This window comes from Sorex fumeus, unplaced genomic scaffold, assembly GCF_029834395.1.
Source record: "Sorex fumeus unplaced genomic scaffold, SorFum_2.1 ptg000122l, whole genome shotgun sequence".
Classification (NCBI taxonomy): domain Eukaryota; kingdom Metazoa; phylum Chordata; class Mammalia; order Eulipotyphla; family Soricidae; genus Sorex; species Sorex fumeus.
The window spans coordinates 783,669-803,089 of record NW_026606179.1 but is presented as its reverse complement, the minus strand read 5'-3'; the positions used below and the strand labels follow the sequence as shown (position 1 = coordinate 803,089).

The following is a 19,421-nucleotide window of genomic DNA, read 5'->3' as shown; positions in this document are numbered from 1 at the left end:
CAGCACTGCCAGGAGTGATCCTGAGCACCATTAGATGTGGCCAAACGTCCCAACCCCCAGCAAAATAAGTATAAATGACAGAGCTAAATTCAAATCCATGTTGAGTCTTGGGCACTCATAACTCTCCAATCAGACCTCTTCCCACAAGATTAAAAACCTCAGACTTGTTTTGTTTTTCACTCAAATTTACTTTAAGCCCAAGATACACACTCAAGTCCCATCTTTTCACTCCAAATCTAGTAGTGTTCAGGCTTACTTCTGGAGCACAAGGGACTATGTGGGCGCTAGTGACTGAACCCAGGTCAGCTCTGTGCAAGGCAAGTGCCCTACCCACTATACTACAGCTCTCCACCCTTTAATTATATACTCTCCTTTATTGAGTCTCACAACAGCTGAGGCCAACTACATAAAATAATTTTTCAAGTGAAGCAACAAGCATACAAATACTTTGCCCAAAACCATACACAGAAGTTGCCAAACTAAATGCAGAATTCAGATGCCTGGAATGATAGCAGAGCAGTAAAGAAGGTGCTTGCCTTGCATCTAAATGACCCAGATTCGATCTATGACACCACACATTGTACTCTGAGCAGCCTGGATTAAGCCTTGAGCAAACCTGGGTGTGGTCCCCAATAAAATTCAAAACTCAAGCTATGCTTCTCACTGAATGACAATGCTTCATTACTAGATGTCATCTTACATAAAATTGGGGGTGGGGGTGGGGGTGGGGCGGGCAGGAAGGCCAAGCAGACTACTATCAGGACTGAATGCTGACAGTATAGTTCAGTAGTACAGCATCTACCTTGCATGTTGTGAGGCCCTGGGTTCAATTCTAGACCCATGATAACAAACAAACAAACAAAAACAAACAAAACCCATGAATTTAACACAGAAAATAAGAATGATCTGGGGTACCAGAGACTGTAGTGTTAATTTTAGTTAGAAAACAAAATTGGCATATATACCTTTATATATCTTTAAAAAGAAAGAAAAAAAAAGCAAAATCTTTTTTTTCTTTTTTGGGTCACACCCAGTGATGCTCAGGGGTTACTCCTGGCTCTGCACTCAGGAATCACTCCTGGCCGTGCTGGGGTGACCATATGGGATGCCAGGGATCGAACCCAGCCGGCCGCATGCAAGGCAAACGCTCTACCCACTGTACTATCACTCCAGCCCCAAGATGATTTTTATTGAATGAAACACATTCAGAAAGATGTGAGGGGATAGAGGAATACATGTTCAAAAGAGAACACAGACTTCTCCAAAATGGAATAAAAGCAAAGATATACAGAAGCATGTAACATACGTATTCAACAGAGAACACAGGTTTAAAGAGCATGCCTCACTCACTGTTCTTTATAGAAGAGTACTTAGTGCTTGCTGAAGGAAGGAAAGTCCAGGAGGTAAAGTGTTTAGCTGGTATGCAGCCAACCCCAGTTAAGTACACACCCTCTCACCACTACACAAGCAGCACGGGGCCACTCCTGAGAACAAAGGCAGGACTAATTCCTCCCTCTCACCAGCATGACCTGTTATTGCCCCAAAAGAAAAATTACTTACACACACAACAGAGAGAGAGAGAGAGAGAGAGAGAATGAACCTATTATGGGTCCTCATACCACTGTGAGGATAATACATAAGAATTGTTTTTCTCAACCTTCTCTAATCATGACCCCTCGAGCTTTTGTTTCCTTCCTGTGGCCCCCTTGTCCTACAGATAGGATACCTAGTCTTGTGCCACGGCCTCCCCCTTTATCCAATTTTCACCTGTGACTCACTTGTAATACTCTGGAAGCTGCCACCAGCCCCTGCCCTTAGAAAGGCTGCCTTAGAAAACTTAGGATTGGATCAAGAGACAGTACTCGAGCCTTCCTTTTCATGAAGTCTATTGCGTTCAATCGAGTCCCCATATGGTTCTCTGAGCCCCAACAGGAAATGATTCCTTACTGCAGAACCAGAAATAAGCCCTGAGCACCACCAGATGTGAACTGCAACTCCTCCCCCAAAAGAATAAAACTTCTGTCAGGGTCACACATCAATACTACATACTTTAGCCTTTAAACATCCCTAAAATGAAAAAGATACAACTAAATGCAATAAACCAATACTTTCAGATCTCATTTGCCTCAACATTAAGGGGGTAATACTGCTTAAAATGAGAATTTAACCTCAATCAATTTCCTTTTTTAAGTAACAAACAAGGGTCAGGGGATGACTCAAAGGTAAAAAAGCACCTGCCTTGCAAGTATGAGGATGCACTGTGAAAGGATATGAGAGCTCGTGGCTAGAACTCTGACCACCATTCCCTCCCCTCCCCCAAACAAGCAACACAGTCAAGTGTGCAAACAACACAATCTGATACGCAATCCTCAACAAACACTAACAGCCAAGCTAACACATCAACAGAGGAAAAGGGGGTAATAAAAATATATAACTGAACCCAGAGTAGTAGTAATCACACAGATGATTCTACAAGAACGTAGAAATCTTAAGGTAGTATGTTAAAATGTTTTACAAATGTTCAAGTACCCAATAAAGGTATCAGAATAAAAAAGAAAAAATCTCATAAGAACCCCACAGAAGGGATTAAAAGTGTTCTGGTCTGGGATTTTAAAATGATTCAAATCTGAACAACAAATGACTACCTTTAACTAACCTTTTCTTTCTAATACGTAAAAAATTGCTAAACACAAAGACTTGAAACGGCATTCAGAGACTGGCGAGAGAGTACAGCAGGTAGGGCGCTTTCCTGATACAGCAGATCCAGACTGGATGTGTCACATGGCAGGAGAAAAGGCAGGAAGGGAAGACTGCATTCAGAAGAAAGACTCATGTTACCAATGTTCAGAACGAGATTTTCCTGTAATTACCTACTCATACTATGAAGGTACCATTATCACAGAACTCATAAGGAACCTAACTAGTTTTTAAAGCTTTTCCTTAAAGATAAGATTCTCAGGAACCATTGCAACAGTACTGTGGGTGGGGCATTACAGCAGACCCAGGTTGGATCCCAAAATACTGCCTAAAGTAATTCTTGAGCCAGGAGTAACCAACTAAGCATCACCAAGTATGGCCCAAAACCAGCCAAACAAACTGATCATCAAAGGAGGACAGCTACTCTAACTTTTCATTATCTCTCAAATCCCAAATATGGGACACAGCTTGGCGGGTAGGGTCCTTGCCTTGTATGCAGCTGACCCAGTTTGATCCCAAGCACCACATATGGTCACCCACATCAATGTCCAGAGTAATCCCTGACACAGAGTAAGGAGTAAACCCTAACCATCACTCTAGTCACAAAAAGGGGGATGTTTGTTTGTGTGTGTGTGCCTGTCTGTCTGTCTGTTACTGGGTAACAACAATCACTTACAAGGTAGTCTCACGAGTACCCAAAAAAATAAGTTAAATTAGAAAACCCCTGAGACACATGGCATGTGTGCTGAAGAAAAAAAAAAAAACAGAGAAGACAGTGCATAGGAGAATCCAAAATAATCAACAGTTATTTACTCAAAATCATGACAAGCAAAGGTTAAAAATATCAACTGAAACAGCAATGGTTTTAGCTCACTACAGAAATGAATAAAAAGAGGTCGTACTGATGGAGCCAGTGAAATAGTACAGTGGGTAAGGTTCTTGCCTTGTACATGGCCAACCTGGGTTTGATCCCAGAGAGAAAAGAGATAAAGGAAATTTTAATTTTAAAACAAAATAAGAAAAATTAAGAAAACTTACTATTCATCATGCCATTTCCTCAAAGTTATGGAAGACTAATTTCGTATTAAAATGACCACGGGGAAGAGGAACACTAGTACAGCAAGTAAGGGCACTTACTTTGCACGAGGACAACGTGAGTTCTATCCCAGGCACCTCATATGCACCCCAGAGCCCTGCTAGGAGTAAGCCCTGAACACCACTGGGTGTATCCCGCCCACCGCCCACCACCCATCAAACTAAAACCAGCAACAGAAACAACCCCTCCCCCAAAAGTGAGATCAACAGTTCAGTTCCTGTCACTACCACATGTGCTAAGCATTATTTCTACATCTCCATCATAATCCCAGCACTAAAAGCAATTTCCAGCTGCACCAGTATCAGGTATAAGTACCACAACTAAAATGTGTGCATATCCTAGCAAACAGTACACACACTGGCAGGCACTGTTACTAAAAATGACAGGCCATCACCACAGCTACCCCAGGCAATCACTATCATAATATGCCAAGCACAACGGTTAAGAAGAAAAATGCACGTGTCCTGCATGCTCCAGGCCCGAGTTTGATCCTGGCATCATAAAGCACCTGGACTATCATGAGTATGACCCTGGAGAGTCATCTCGAACATTCCTTAGAAGTGCCATCCCACACCCACAATTTTAAAACAAGGGAGAAGGTAATGACTCAAAGGGTTGGAGCACATACTTTGCTTGCTTGAGCACTGGTTCAATCCCCAGCACTTGCACAGTACTCTAAGAACCCCAAAAGTGACTACCGAGCACCAAGTCAAGCCAGGATTAGCCTTGAAGCACCACCAGTGTGGCCCCAAAACAAAACAAACGAAAACTTAAAACGCAGTGTAACCACTGGCAAGCATGTTTGAGTAAAAAAGTACACCACAGCAAGAACCAAAACTAAATGTGGGAATACCATGCCCTGGGGTATGAATGTTGCCCAATCATCAAAACAATGCAAAGGCAAGGGGGAAAGAAAAAATACCAGTAACTTAAAATACTTAATTTTTTTTAATTAAAAATACTACTACAGTATATAGTAGTATTAAAATAACACTACAGTATAGGAGAGCGAGCGCAGCAGTAGGGTGGTTTGCCTTGCACGCGGCCAACCTGGCCAGCCCGAGTTCAATTCTTCCGCCCCTCTCGGAGAGCCCAGCAAGTTACCAGAGTATCTCACCTGCACGGCAAAGCCTGGGAAGCTGCCTGGGAAGCTAGCTACCCATGCCATATTTCAATATTCAATATGCCAAACACAGTAACAAGTCTCACAATGGAGACATTACTGGGCCCGCTCAAGCAAATCAATGAACAATGGGAGGACAGAGCTACTACAGTATAGTGAAAATTCAATGGATAGGGTGCTTGCCTTGCACATGGCTTACATTCCATACTGTGCCCTAAACCTCTTGAGGAGTTATCCCTGAGCACCACTGGATGCGACTCAAAAACAAGAGAAAGAAAAATCAAAAGCCAAATAAATAGTAGCAGGGATAAGATGTTTGTCTTGTATGAGGCCAATCCCAGTTCAACCTCTAGTACATGGGTCCCTGAGCACTACTGAAAGCAACCACTGAGCACTGCAAGAGAGACCCCCAACAAACAAAAGAACAAAGCTATAGGATACTATTTCAAAAGGTGCTATAGACAGAAAACTGTAACACAAGTCAGAACTAGAGAAACTCAAAAGAGGAAGCACTAAGGTTGAGCCAAGAATCAGAAATAAAAGGAAAACTAAATTACAAAGTATACAAAACAAATGGTCATAACACATGCACTAAGTTGTTAAAGGAAAATTTTAACTGAAATGGAATTAAAATCTTCACTTTGAAAGACTTCATTTTGAAAAGTTAAAGAATGACAAGAGGTTCACTGACTAAAGCAGCTGCCTTGCAAGCCTGAATTAATTTTTTAACTTGTGTGGCCACAAGTTAAATCTCCAGCACCATACCAGATGCCTGAATGTGAGCCCAGTAGCTCTGTTTGGAATTCTCCAAACCATCAGTGACCCCTGAGCACAAAGCCAGGAGTAAGCCATGTGCACAGCTGAGTGTGGTCCAAACATCAAAAGAACAAGAGATAAAGAGTACAGAATGAAGGACACTTGCTTTACAAGCGACTGACCTGGATTCAATTCCCAGCATCCTATATGGTCCCCCAAGCATCACCAGGAGTATTCCTGAGCAGTCAGGAGTATCCGCTGAGCACACACTGGGTGACCCCAAAACCAAAACAATACATATTTATAACATGATAAGAACTCTCAAAACTCAGAAGAAAAACCACCCAGGGCTGCAGCAACAGTACAGCAGGGAGGGGGCTTGCCATGTATTCGGCTGCCCCAGGAATTTGATCCCCCAGCATCTCCTATGGTTCCCCCAAGCCCTCCCCAGTATTAATTCCTGAGTGCAGAGGCAGGAGTAACCCCTGAGCATCAGCAACTACTGTGGCATAAAAGCAAAAACAAAAGAGAAAAATGCACAGCTTGTAAATGGGCAAGATTAGAATAATCAATTTACCGAAGAGGAACAAATAGCAAAAAGATATAAAGAGACTCAATACCATTCATCATTAGGGAAATGCGAATTAAAACCACTATGTAATATGTACCTGTTAGTATGGTTAAAGCAAAAGTAACTGGCCATAATAAATGTTGGGAGAGACTCATAAATCTCTATGGGGATCAATAAGCTGCAGAGATGCCGCTGGACCCCACGCAGGTCAAGTTTCATCCAGGGCAACCCAGAGGAGGTTGAGTGAGCCCACCCAAACAGACCCCAGGCAGCCAAAAACCTCCAGAACCCAATCGCCGCCATGCTCGCAGCATATCTCTACAGGCTCAAGACGAACCTCATACAGAAACGAACACTGAAAACCTCAGGACTATGGGTTTTGTGACAAAATCTCCAGGTTCTCACAAAGTCGGGGATGGGCAACCTCTCCCCATTCCCCTGTTCTTCCAGGAGACTCGCAGTCATGCTAGTCATGCTCTCTGGCCATACACATTCACTCAAATAAACCCCGAAAGAGAACAACAAGCCAGAGATACTTCCAAACCCCTAAGTCACCATCAAGTTAAAAATTAAACTCCAGCTGTATCGCCCCACTCAAAATATTAGAATTCCTGGAGCATGCAGCTGCATTTAAAGCCACATGACATCTCCTACTCTACACCACTGATATACCAGGAGTAACAGACCACATTGGACAGGGTATAAAGTGAAGGCAAACAATCTTGATTAAGAAAATATTAACACACAAGGTTTTTCCTGTAACAACATGCTAGTAATCTCTTACACAACGGTTCAATTGCTCCAGGGTAATAAAACAATCGTCACACACCTTCTAAGGAAATCTTTTTTGATCGTTTTTGGCGAATTATTCATAACAACCAATACAAAATCAATTATTTAAGGCCTGCTATTGAGGCTGGCTTGGGTGGTGGTTTGGAAAATTGGAGATAATGGTGGTGGGAAGGTGTAACGGTGGTGGGATTGGTGTTGGAATATTGAATGTAATAAATCATCATGAACAACTTTAAAAAATAATGTTGGAAACAATGTGAAGAAATGAATAATTGAATGGAATTCACTCTGAACAACTTGACAGTATCTTTAAAAGTTCATCTGTGGTTAAGATAATGTCCTGTATGCAATCTACCCTGGTTCGATTCTAGCACCTCATATGGTCCTCCGAGCACTGTCTGGAATCACCTCTGCACACTGCTAGATGTGACTTAAGCCACTCAATTCCCAAATTAAATATAAGTTCAACATACAGGGGCCAGAGTGAGCAACAGTACAGTGGGTACTTGCCATACATAAGGCCAACCAACCCATGTTCAATCCCAAGTACCATATATGACTCTGCCCCATCCCCCACACCTCCAGGAATGATTCCTGAGTGCAGAGCCAGAAGTAAGTCCTGAGCACTATTGAGTGTGGCTCAAAACCACGCAGGAAAAGTTCAATATGTAGGTAGGGTTTAAAAAGAAAAAAGTAAGAAGTTTCTATTAGATAGATGCAGCCGTTCCAAAAGCCAAAATAATACCTCTATCAAAGAGCACAGGAGTCAAGATGCTTGCCAACTCTCATTAAATCCCCAGCACTTCACGGTGTTTACTCTGACCTCAACTCTAAGCCAGAAAAAAGATCATCAACTGATATTTCATTCATGTGAAACAAAGAGCCAAAGGAACGTACAAAACAAACCCTTAAGACTAACTGTAAAACTGAGGTTACCAGAGAAAGTGGAAGCAAAGGATAAAGGGAACCCAATAAACTAGTGTGGCAGGACACTGGTATTTTGGTGGTGAGACTAGTGTAACAACATACATTCAAAATGAGTGAACTGTACTCCTAAACATATACACTGTGGTAAATTATTTTGTAAAAGGCATAAGCTGTTAATACACACTCAGGAAATACTGCTCCTACGCATCTTGCCTAAAGTACCTACTGAAGAATGAACTTCCACAATATATTATTCCTGTAGCTTGTCAAATCTCCAACTGGGGCTCTGGGTCTCCTGATCAACACCAGTTTTGAGCACCATCCAAAAACCCCTCCCCCTCCCCATTCCCTTGAATTTCAACTGGAGAGAGTTCTACAGGGTGGAACAGATTTTTAAAGCAGGAGTTCTGGGTTCAATCTAAGGCAATACATGGACCTCATAAGCACCACGAGGAAGGACCCCCCCACCCCCCCACCAGCAGAATCAGGTGTGACAAACCTCACCCACACACACCCCATTGTATTTTCAAAGAGAAAACTCTCCCCACACACACCCATACTGAATTTTCAGACCTGAATTTTCAGGCCCTGAGCAGGTTCCAGAATTTTGAAAAAGTTCAGCAGATAGAAAGCCTCCCTTTTAAGCATATGGTCCCAAATTCAATTCCTGGTGCCACACACACTAAATATAATTCTGATCTGCTGCCTGCAAGTCCCATCATCACAAGTGATTTATAGTCACAGCCTGTGGTTCAGGTTAGAGTACCACAAAGAGGCCACCCAGAAGCACTAGTAACTAAGATATGAGCACCACAGACACCACTACCCCTGGAGAGCATGACAACCAGAGCAGGCGCCTCAACAAAAGAATGTGGCTACCAGCTACCATCGTACAATCACTGCAGTAAAGTAGTACAAACCTCAGTGAGCACCAGGGCTGCGTGTGAGCACTGTAAGCTGATGTACAACCCCGGCGACAAGCACCACAGTCAAGTACTCGTGGCCACTGCTCTATCAAGAATAAGAGTAGGCCAGAGAGACAGTACAGCAGGGACAGTGCTTGCCTTAAACACGGACGATGTGGATTCAATCCCCAGCATCCCATATGATTCCCTACACTCCACCTGGAATGAGAATCAGGTGCATATTCTGATCATCGCTGGATGTGATTCCAAAAAAAAGGAGCAAGGTCAAATGAAATTTTTTAAAAAGCTGCAAATAAAACTCATTAAGTATGTTTGTCTTCTATTTTTTTTCGGGGGGGGGGGCCGCAGTTTACATAGCTGTGCTCAAAGTCAACATCAAGGATCTGTCTAGTGGTGGAGAAAGGATGGGAAGGGAGGCAGGTCATACCAGGAATTAAACCCTGGCCATTCATCTGAGCCACATTCCCACTCCCTCATCAAATGTTTACATCCATGACTAAGGGGTGTTTGAAGTTCCGGTTGAAAACTACCGTGTAGGTTTTTATTCAGTATATAATAATGTGCATTTGGAGGCCAGAGAAATAGAACAGCGGGTAGGGTACTTGTCTCACTTGTGACCAAAGTAGATTCAATCCCTGAGCAAAGAACTGGGAGTAGGGCCTAGACACTGACAGGTGTGACCAAAGATCAAACAATACAACAACATGCATTTTTTACTTAGCACATAATTCACAAAAGTTAGAAACTGTTCAACTTCAGTAATATGTTCAAAGTGTCATATTTAAAAAAATAGTAAATCATGGTCAAATGACAAATCACGGTCCTCCCGTTGTTCATCGATTTGCTCAAGCGAGCCCAGTAACGTCTCCATAGTGAGACTCGTTGTTACTGTGTTTGGCATATTGAGTACGGGCAGGCGAGATACTCTCAGTAGCTTGCCGGGCTCTCCGAGAGGGGCGGAGGAATCGAACACGGGTCGGCCATGTTGGCTCCATGCAAGGCAGACGCCCTACCGCTGTGCTATCGCTCCAGCCCAAAATAGTAAACTTTTCAAAATAAGGTTAAAGATAATTTAGGGATTGTTTTAGACAATCTCCATCTCTGTTTAGTATTCTATATCTTGGACTCTTTTTCCTAATGTTCCCCATCAGCAATTTAGAATTTTAGAAAAAAAAGAAGTAATTTTAGTAAAGAAAAGTTGTTTCAATGCACACTTATTTTTTCTACAACTTCCTCCTAAGGACATTTACTTACAATTTTAATATCTGCTTGAAGTCAAAATACCAATCTTAGGGCCGGAGAGAGAGTACAGTTGGGTAAAGTGCGTGCTTTGCATCTAGCTGACCCACACTCAATCCCCAGCACTGTATGTGGTCTGTGAGAATCACCAGAAGTGATACTTGAACAAAGGAGCCAAAAGCAAGCCCTAAGCACCTCTAGGTGTGGTCCAACTCCCTCACACTGCCCCATGCAAAAGGCCAGCATCAAACCAACTAACTGTCTTAGCAAAATCTTCTTGGTTATCAATTCCATCATCTGGAGGAGGGGGATATGGGGGAGCTGAACCACAACCAGCAATACTTGGGGGTTACTCGGCTCTGTGCTCACTCCCAGAGGTACCAGGGGGCCATGCAGCACTGAGAATCAAATTGGAGCCAGTCACATTAATCTCTGTACTCTCTCTCCAGCTCATGCATTAATGAGTTCTTGCTTAAAACTATGAAAGATGCTTAAGGAACAATTCTGCATCCCAGCTCTGAATTGCTGTTTATTCTTGTTGTAATCTCAGAAATCAAAGCTCAAGCAGGCTATAAATGGATGAGATAAAACATCAAATTTCAGTATCAAAAGTTGTGTTTATAAAAATGAATCGGGATAGGGTCAGACATAGTACAGCGGGTAAGGTGCTTGCCTTGCATGCAGCCGACCCGGGTTCGGTCACCGGCACCCCATATGGTCCCCCCAGCACTTTCTGGAAGTGATCCCTGAGCACTGAGCCAGGAGTGGCCCAAAAAGCAAAACAAACCTACTGAAAGAGAATCAGGGGCAGGAGAAAGCACACAGGCTACTTGGGCTGAGCACAAGCTCTGCATGCAGGAGGCCAGGGTATCCCTGACACCAACTGGTCTGCCAGAACCTCTAGGATTGAGCACAGACCCTTACCTTACCTTAATGTACCTACACACACACACAGCCACGTGTAGCCCAAAAACTGTACTTTAAGTTTTTAAAACAAATCAAAGGCTAAACGAAACCAAAATGTATAAATACCAGTTGCCTGAACAAGTCTTTTTTTGTGCGTGTATTGTGGGGGCGCTTCACACCCACACCCAGTGGTATTCAGATCTTACTCTTGGCTCTGTGCTCAGGGATCACTACTGGAGGGCTCAGAGGACCTTATGAGGTGCTGGGGACTGAACCTGGTTGGCTGCATGTGAGGCAAGGCCCTGCCCCCTGTGCTGTCATTCCAGCCCTGAACAACAAATCTTAAGTATTTTTGAAATTCTACAAAGAACCCTCCACAACTAGTTCTTTTAATACGATCCCCTAATGGGAGAGGGTAGATTTTAAAGTCCTCTATCAGAATGCAGCTGTCCAGAAAATAAGGTTAATTTTTTCTCACATCTTGACAGTCCAGTCAGGCTACTAAAACACTTTTAGAATAAACTCTTTATATATTCACAGCCAAAGTATCTTATCAAAAGGAAAGACAATGTGCAGCTGATAAGCTGAATTAAAAAGTTTCAAGTATTGTTCTAATGGTTTGATACAATCTTTATCAAAACTGTGAAAGTGAAGCCGGAGACTACAGGGTAGGGCACTTGCACAAGGCAAGCCTGGTTTGATCCCAGCACCCCCTCCCAACCTCCCCCATCCCACCTTGCCAGAAGCTCAGAGCTAGGAATCAAACTTTAAACTCACTCAACCCCTCCCAGGAAAGTGGGGAAAAAAAAACCACTTAAAATGAATTGCTTTTTCCTCTTTAAGAGAAATGTAATGAATGAGTAAAGGAGCAATTAGCAAATTTAAAAGAAATAGTGTCAACCTCAGCATTACTTTAGAAAGTTGGCACCTAACAATTTTTAAACTTATTTCTATGAATGCCAGTTATTTGCATCCTCGTTTAAATCAAAATGTTCAGAACAGGTGTACTTCTACAAAGAAGTTTCATTTTTTAAACTTAGTAGAACCATGAGATTGAATGTCACACGGCCAGATTTTAAAACTGCTTCTTAACAAAGTATTAAAAATGCAGCTCGTCTACATGACCATTCAATGGGAGTTCGTTTTTCCTTTCCAAAGTTAGGTAAGATGTTAAAAGGCTATAGTACAACCATAGCAAATCTTGTAGGAAATCAACATACGCTAAGCAAGCAAAAGTAGGATGCATCACTTACTGAAAGCCTACGCTTATTAAGAGAGCAAGAATTCTTAACTAGACAAGGGAGCCAAAACAAAAACCACCTTATAAACACTGCACTCAAAATAAAAATTAAAAAAAAAACCACTTTCATCTAGCTGCTCTCCAGCCCCTACTCAAAAGGAAATCACCAAAGCTGTGATGTTTGGGAAACAACTCATGCCACACAAACCATACACACACACACACACAAAAAAAAAAACAAAGCGGAATATTCCTCGAGAAAATAGCCCTAACTCATAATGTAAGTTTCAGATTGACAATACTTGGAAATAAATAAAACCCTGAGCATATGTAATAAATTTGCTATCCTAGAAAGTTTACAGGACAGGCAAAAAAAAAAAATTGTAACATCTGGAATTTGTCAGATAAAAAACACCCCGAGTCCTCAAGAGAAATAGAAGTGGCACTTCAAACACCCACATGTAAAATAAAAGTGAATAAAGGAGAGAATGAGAAAATAACCAGCAACAAAAGAATCGGAAACAGGACCAAAGCCACAAAATTCTGGGAATAAGTATTTCGCTGATGCTAAGGGTCAATGAAAAAGGCATCTTTTATTTTTCCCCCAAGCTAAAAAAAAAAAAATTGAAAAATCTAAGTATTCCGAAACGGACACTCGTAACCAATTTCTGAAACACGGAGCATGCCCGAAGCCGGCGAAGCTTGCGTGCGCGCTCGGAGGGCGGCCCGGGGCTGACCCTTTCCCCAGCCCCCGGCCCTCCTCGGGCCACCCCGGGCCGCGGGAGACGAAGGGGGGGGAAGGGGGAGGGGGCTCGACTCACATCGTCTCTCCGGTCTTGGCGACGTGACAGAGAAACTGGTCCAGCACTGGGCACACTTCCTTCTTGCCCCTCTTCTCGAAATCTGCGAAGGAAGAAAGGCAGACGCCAAGCGCTCAGCATCCCGCCCGGCTCCGCGCGCGGCGGCCCCCCGCAGACAGTGCTCGGAGGCCCGGGGCCGACTCCCCCCGCAGCCCCTCCCCCTCGGCCGGGCCGCGGGTTCGAGCCTAGAAACCCCCGCCTCCTTCCCCCACCCCACCCGCGACGACAACAACAAGGTCACGGGAAAACCCAAAAAACAAAAAAACACCCGCCGCTTCGGCACGTCCGAGCAGGACCCGGGGCCGCGGCCGCCGGCGCCAAGTTGCGCGGAGCCCGATTTCCCGCAGCCTGTTGCGCGGGGCGGGGGAGGAGGAGGGGGCGGCGCGGGCGACCCTCGGAGGCGGGCCCGGGGGGGGGGGGGGGGACGCCCGCCCGCCCGCCCCCAGCCCCGGGTCCCCGCGGCGTCCCGGCGTCCCGGCGGCGGCGCGGGCCCGGCTCCCCTCCCCCGCCGGACGCGGCGGCCCACACAAAGCCCACGGCGCGGCGGCGGCGGCGGCGGCGGCGCTGCCCACGGGGCTGCCCTCCCCCGGGGCGGAGCGCGCCGCCGCGCCCGGGAGAGCCAGGCCCGCGCGGGGCGCGGCGGGGCCGCGGCGGCCGCCCACCCCCTCCCCACCTTTCAGCGCCTCCAGCAGCCTCTCGACGTCCATGGCTTCCCGGAGCCGCCCGCAGCCTCGCCTCGTCCGCCGCTCGCCCGGGGACCGGACCGCCTCCCCCCACCCCCCCGACGCCCTCCCCCTCCCTCGCACACACTCCGGCACGTAGGCGACGGGGGAGGGGGGCACCGAAGGGAGCCGGGGGAAGCGAGCGAGAGAGCGAGACCGAGCGGGCGAGCACCTCCCGAGCCGCTACCACCAGCCCTCCAACATGGCGCCCGGCACGTCACCGCGCGCACGTTCCCGCCGCCGTCCTCGCGCCCGCCGCGCGCCGGCCCGGGCCCAGGGCGCGTGCGCGGGGAGGCGGGGCGCGGGGGCGGCCCCGCGCGCGCAGGTGGGGGCGGGCGCGCGCCTGCGCGGTGCCGGGGAGCGCTGCGGAGGGCTGCGGGGCGCTCGGCGCTTTGGAGCGGGCCGGGCTCCGGCTCCTCCACCTCCCGGACCTCGCTTGAGCGCCTAGCTGGTTGCCTGCGTGCTGGGGTCTCCAGCTGTCCGAGGAGGGCGCTAGTGCCCATCGCCCTGCAAACTCGCCTTGAGAATGAAGTGGCCTCTGTACACATGCAAAAATACCCCGGGCGCGGGGAGACGGGGAGGAGGGCGGGCTCCCTCTTCTTACGGGGAACTAATTCTTCTCCTGTCGGAATCCCCGGTTCAGTCTCCTACAGTACCGCCTGGTCCCCTCAAGCGCCGTGAAAGCAAATCCCGGCATTGCCAGGTGGGCTCCCCTAGATGAAAAACATTCTGTTACTAATAATCGTAGCAGAAGACCTCGGAGGTTCTTCCATCGTTCTTCACCGATGCACCCTTGAATAGAAGAAATGAGAATCGCAAAGTGGTTCAGAATACAAAGGGGGGAGTCACCTGGATTCAAAACCAAACTCAGGACCAGAGAGGGGAGGGGGGTCTTGTTTGCCGCCCACCTGGATTCTATCTAAAGCATCCCATAGGGTCCCCTGAGCCCAGCCAGGAGGGACCGCTGAGTGCAAAGCCAGAGAAAGCCCTGAGCACAGTCTATGTGGCCCAACACCTCCCACCTCCCCCCCAAAAGAACACCCTAAGCTCAATAAATTTACTCCCTCTATGAGCCTGGACTAGTTACTTAGATTCACTGAGCCTTCCTATCCCACGTAAGTGGATTTTGTGGAAAAATTAGTGAGACTTGAAGGGCCAATGGGAGGCCTTTACCACAGTGCCTATAGCTGCTCTTTTTGTTGTTTTTGGTTTCTGCCACAGTCAGAAATGCTCAGGGCTTACTCCGACTCTGTACTCAGGGACCACTCCTAGAAGCCCCAGGCCTCTGGGCCATATGCGTGGCGGAGGACAAGAGGGGCAGGGAAATGGAACCCGGGTGGACCAGATGCAAAGCAAATACCTTACCTGTGTACCTCTCTCTGGGGACTCTCTGGGGAAGGTTAGGGGGGCACACCTGGCAGTGCTCAGGACTGATTCCTGGCTCTGTGCTCAGGGTCACTTCTGATGGCCTCGGGAGACCATATAGAGTACTGGAGATTGAACCCCTCAGCTGCATGCAAGGCAAACACCCTACCTGTTGTACTATTGCTCCAACCCCTAGAACGGCTGTTGTGCTTTGGTTTGGTTTTAGGACACACCCAGCAATGCTCAGGGGTTATTCCTGGCTCTGCACTCAGTAATTACTCCTGGATGTGCTTGGAAGACCATACAGGATTCTGGGGATTGAACCCAGGTTCACTGCATGCAAGGCAAGCACACTAACCAGTGTACTATCTCTCTGACCTAGAACTGCTATTTTTATTATTACTGTTTTGATTCTTGAAGTGGGCAGGTGTTAGAGAAGGCATGAAACTCTTCCTCAGAATGTTTCCCAAATGGGAAAATGGAGGTATAGCCAGCTAATGGCAAAGCAGCACCAGAAGCCAACACATCTGATTCCGAGCCAGTATGTGGTCATTATTGTCTTCTCTTGTTTGTGGTAAAGGCCCTCCCGTTGATCGTCGATTTGCTCGAGCGGGCCCAGTAACGTCTCCATTGGAGACTTTGTTGTTACTGTGTCTGGCATATCGAATACTCTCGGTAGCTTGCCGGGCTCTCCAAGAGGCGGAGGAATCGAACTCGGGTCCGGCCATGTTGGCCGCTTGTAAGGCGAACGCCCTACACGCTGTGTGAGCATTTCCAAAAAAGTTTCCTTTCCAAAATTAAGAACAGGGCCAGAAAGTACATGCTTGCCTCACATGTGAGACCCCCAGTAGCTACCCAGCAGCATATATAGCCCCCCAAAAGAAAGGCCAAGAAGGATAGAAGGAGTTTCTCTTCTTTCTTTTTTCCTTTGTGTGTACACGTGTGTATATGTTTGTGTGTGTGTTTGGGGGCCATAACCAGTGGTGCTCAGGGCTTGTCTTGCCTCTGTACTCAAGAATCACTGCTGGAAGTATTCAGGAAACAGTATGCAGTGCCCAGGATCAAAGCCCGATTGACCATGTGCAAGACAAGAACCTTAACTCCTAAGCTATCTTCCTGGTCCCAAGAAAGCTATTTATTTTGTTTTTTGAGGTTCCACACCTAGAGATTTTGAGGACTTACTCCTGGTTCTGTATTCAGGGATCATCCTTTGCAGTGCTCAGGGTACCGTAGGTAGGTGCTAGGGATAGAACCTGCATCAGCTGCAGGCAAAGCAAGTACCCTAATCCCTGCACAATCTCTCCATCCCAGAAAGCTATTTCTTTTTTTTTTTTTTTTTTTTTTTTGGTTTTTGGGTCACACCCGGCGATGCTCAGGGGTTACTCCTGGCTCATGCACTCAGGAATTGCTCCTGGCGGTGCTCGGGGGACCATATGGGGTGCTGGGAATCGAACCTGTGTCGGTCATGTTGGCTGCGTGCAAGGCAAACGCCCTACCCGCTATGCTATCGGTCCAGCCCCAGAAAGCTATTTCTTGACTTGCATTAGAAGGTATATATTTGGACACAATCATTAAATCAGAATTAAATAAATCATAAACTCAGTTTCTGAGGAAGGGAGATTGGTCAAAATGGTGGAGCACCTGCCTAGCATACAGGAGACTCTGAGTTCCACCCCAAGTGCAGCTGGGTAGGCCCCTGGTGGCCCCTAAACACCACAGCACTCATGGAACACCGCTGGCAGAAGCAGTTTACATTATATAAAAACATAAATTAGGGGGACAAGGGGGAGAGTTCAGCAGTTAGCTTGCACGCAGTCAACCTGGGTTCAATCCCCAGCTTCTCATATAGTCCCCTGTGCACTGCCAGGAGTGATTCCTCAGTGCAGAGCCAGGAGTAACTCCTGAGTATCTCCAGGTGTGGTCCCACCAAAACACAAAAAAATGTAAATAAAATAAGCCAAGAGTTATAGTCCAGGGCTTAAGGTGCTCACCTCGCATATTACTGAGCCTAGTTCAATCTCCTGTCCCCCCTAAGAACAAAGCCAGGAGTAGTCCCTGAGCACTTCAGAGTGTGACATAAATCACACACACACACACACACACACACCCCAAATAAACTCAGTAGCTAGGTTTTTCTTTTAAAAAATTTTTTTTTCATAAGGTTGTACGAGCTGAAAATGTATGAAGACGATAGAGAACTAATTAGTCCAAATTGGTGATTCCTGAGTGGGCAACTTGCAAGTAAGATAATAAAGAGAACACTGTAGGAACAATGTACACAAACACTCATCTGAAGACACAATTACCAAACACAACAGGATAATAACTATCCCAAACAAAAATTTAAATCAGATTTTTGTACTTTAAATAGTAGTCTCGTGAGACATGAGACCTCAAGAAATTGAGTTAAAACTCAATACTCTTCCTCTCCACAGAAATCTTTAGTAAAAGGTGAAAGATTTATATGATCTGAAGAGAAAACAGAGTTGTACTAGGTTTTTCAATAACCTTCAGTTCTTCAAACACACTAGCCACTTCTATACCATATAACAAGGAAACAGAAAATTCCATCACAAGACATTCTTTTAGATCACTCAGTTAGAGAACATAGCAGGCTTCTTTCTTCCCCCTCACTTGTCGGCTGCTCCCATCATTTGCGGATGCTTCTATTTCCAGACACTGAATCAGGTCTGACTCAGGAGGCAGAGTACACAGAGCAATGACTGCCCGAGGGAATCAGGGGAGGTGTCCCTAAGGAAGTAGTGTTTAACTTGGGACCTGAATTAGGAGAAGGCAGTCAAGCAAAATGAAGAGGAGGTGGTTTCAAACAGAAAACCCAGAGTTGTACCATTTTGAAATGAAAGAGAAGGGCTAGGTGGGTTCTGAAGAACCGTAAGAAATTTAATCTGGGGGCTGGAGCAATAGTACAGCGGGTAGGGTGTTTGCCTTGCACGCAGTCGACCCGGGTTCGATTCCCAGCATCCCATATAGTCCCCTGAGCACCGCCAGGGGTAATTCCTGAGTGCGGAGCCAGGAGTAACCCCTGTGCATTGCCGGGTGTGACCCAAAAAGAAAAAAAACTTGAGTCTGTTGGAGCAGAAAGTGATAAAGTGATTGCCTCGCATGCAGCTGACCCTGGTTCAATCCCTGGCACCACACTTTGTTCCCCCGAGTCCTGCCAGGAGTGGTCCTTAAACACAGAGTAGGAGTAAGTCCTGAGCACTACTCGGTGTGACTCAAAAGCAAGAAATAAAGAAATTTATCTCCCAGGGTCAAAGAGTGGACTTGGTACAGGGGTTAAGGCACTTGCCTTGCATGTGACTAATCCTGGTTCAATCCCTGGTATTGTGTATGGTCCTCTGAGCACTGCCAGGAATGATCCCTGAACACAGAACCACAAATAGCCCCTAAGTACTTCCAGATATGGCCCAATCACCTCCCTCACCATGCTCAGACAAACAAATTTAGTCTACCATATGCTGAAAATGTTAACAGTGAAGAAGCAGGGCCGGAGTGATAGCATAGCAGGTGGGCACTAGACTTGCATGTGTCCGATCCTCTGCACTCCATATGGTCCCCCACACCCTGCCAAGAATGATCCCTGAGTGCAGAGCCAGGAGTAAGCCCTGAGAACTGCAAAGTGTGGCTCACCCTCCGAAAAAAAAAAAATAGTAGTGAAGAAGCAAGAGATGAGACTGAGAAACCATTTCCTGTAGTCCATTGCTTCTTTTGTGCTGTTATGTCAATGAACATATGTGTCTGCATTGGATTATTAGAATGAAAATTGAAATAATTGTGATACATAAAAACAGGTTCAGAGAGTAACGGTTCAGTTTAATACATGAGTTTCTAGAGTTATAAAATTGGTTGCAAAACTTATCCTACTAGTGTTTTATTTGATCTCTGAGACCTTTGGTAACTAAAATTTCGAGAGCTACTTAGCAAGAAGGGCTGGAGCAATAGCAAAGTGGGTAGGACGTTTGCCTTGCACGCAGCAGACCCAGGTTTGATTCGTCCATCCCTCTCAGGGAGCCCAGAAAGCTACCAAGAGTATCCCGCCTGCACGGCAAAGTCTAGCAAGCTACCCATGACATATTTGATATTCAAAAAACAATAACAACAAGTCTCACAATAGATATGTTTCTGGTGCCCACTCGAACAAATCGATGAACAACAGGAGGACAGTGCTACAGTGCTATTG

The 19,421-nt window shown here is 46.1% G+C and overlaps 1 protein-coding gene and 1 non-coding gene across 2 annotated transcripts in view; both read right to left on the bottom strand.

Moving 5' to 3' along the window:
• PPP4R2 (protein phosphatase 4 regulatory subunit 2) overlaps positions 1 to 14,097 on the bottom strand; it is a 66,316-nt gene extending 52,219 nt beyond the window's left edge. The window contains exons 1-2 of the mRNA XM_056136008.1: positions 13,807 to 14,097; positions 13,095 to 13,176 (exon numbers count right to left, since the gene is read on the bottom strand). Coding sequence (XP_055991983.1) covers positions 13,095 to 13,176; positions 13,807 to 13,840 — 116 coding nt within the window. The 5' untranslated portion in view covers positions 13,841 to 14,097. The remainder of the gene's footprint in view (positions 1 to 13,094; positions 13,177 to 13,806) is intronic.
• A 3,495-nt stretch (positions 14,098 to 17,592) lies between these two features.
• LOC130044626 (U5 spliceosomal RNA) lies at positions 17,593 to 17,709 on the bottom strand. Its single transcript, XR_008795461.1, has one exon. It is a non-coding gene; the product is annotated as a U5 spliceosomal RNA (small nuclear RNA).
• Between the last annotated feature and the right edge of the window lie 1,712 nt (positions 17,710 to 19,421).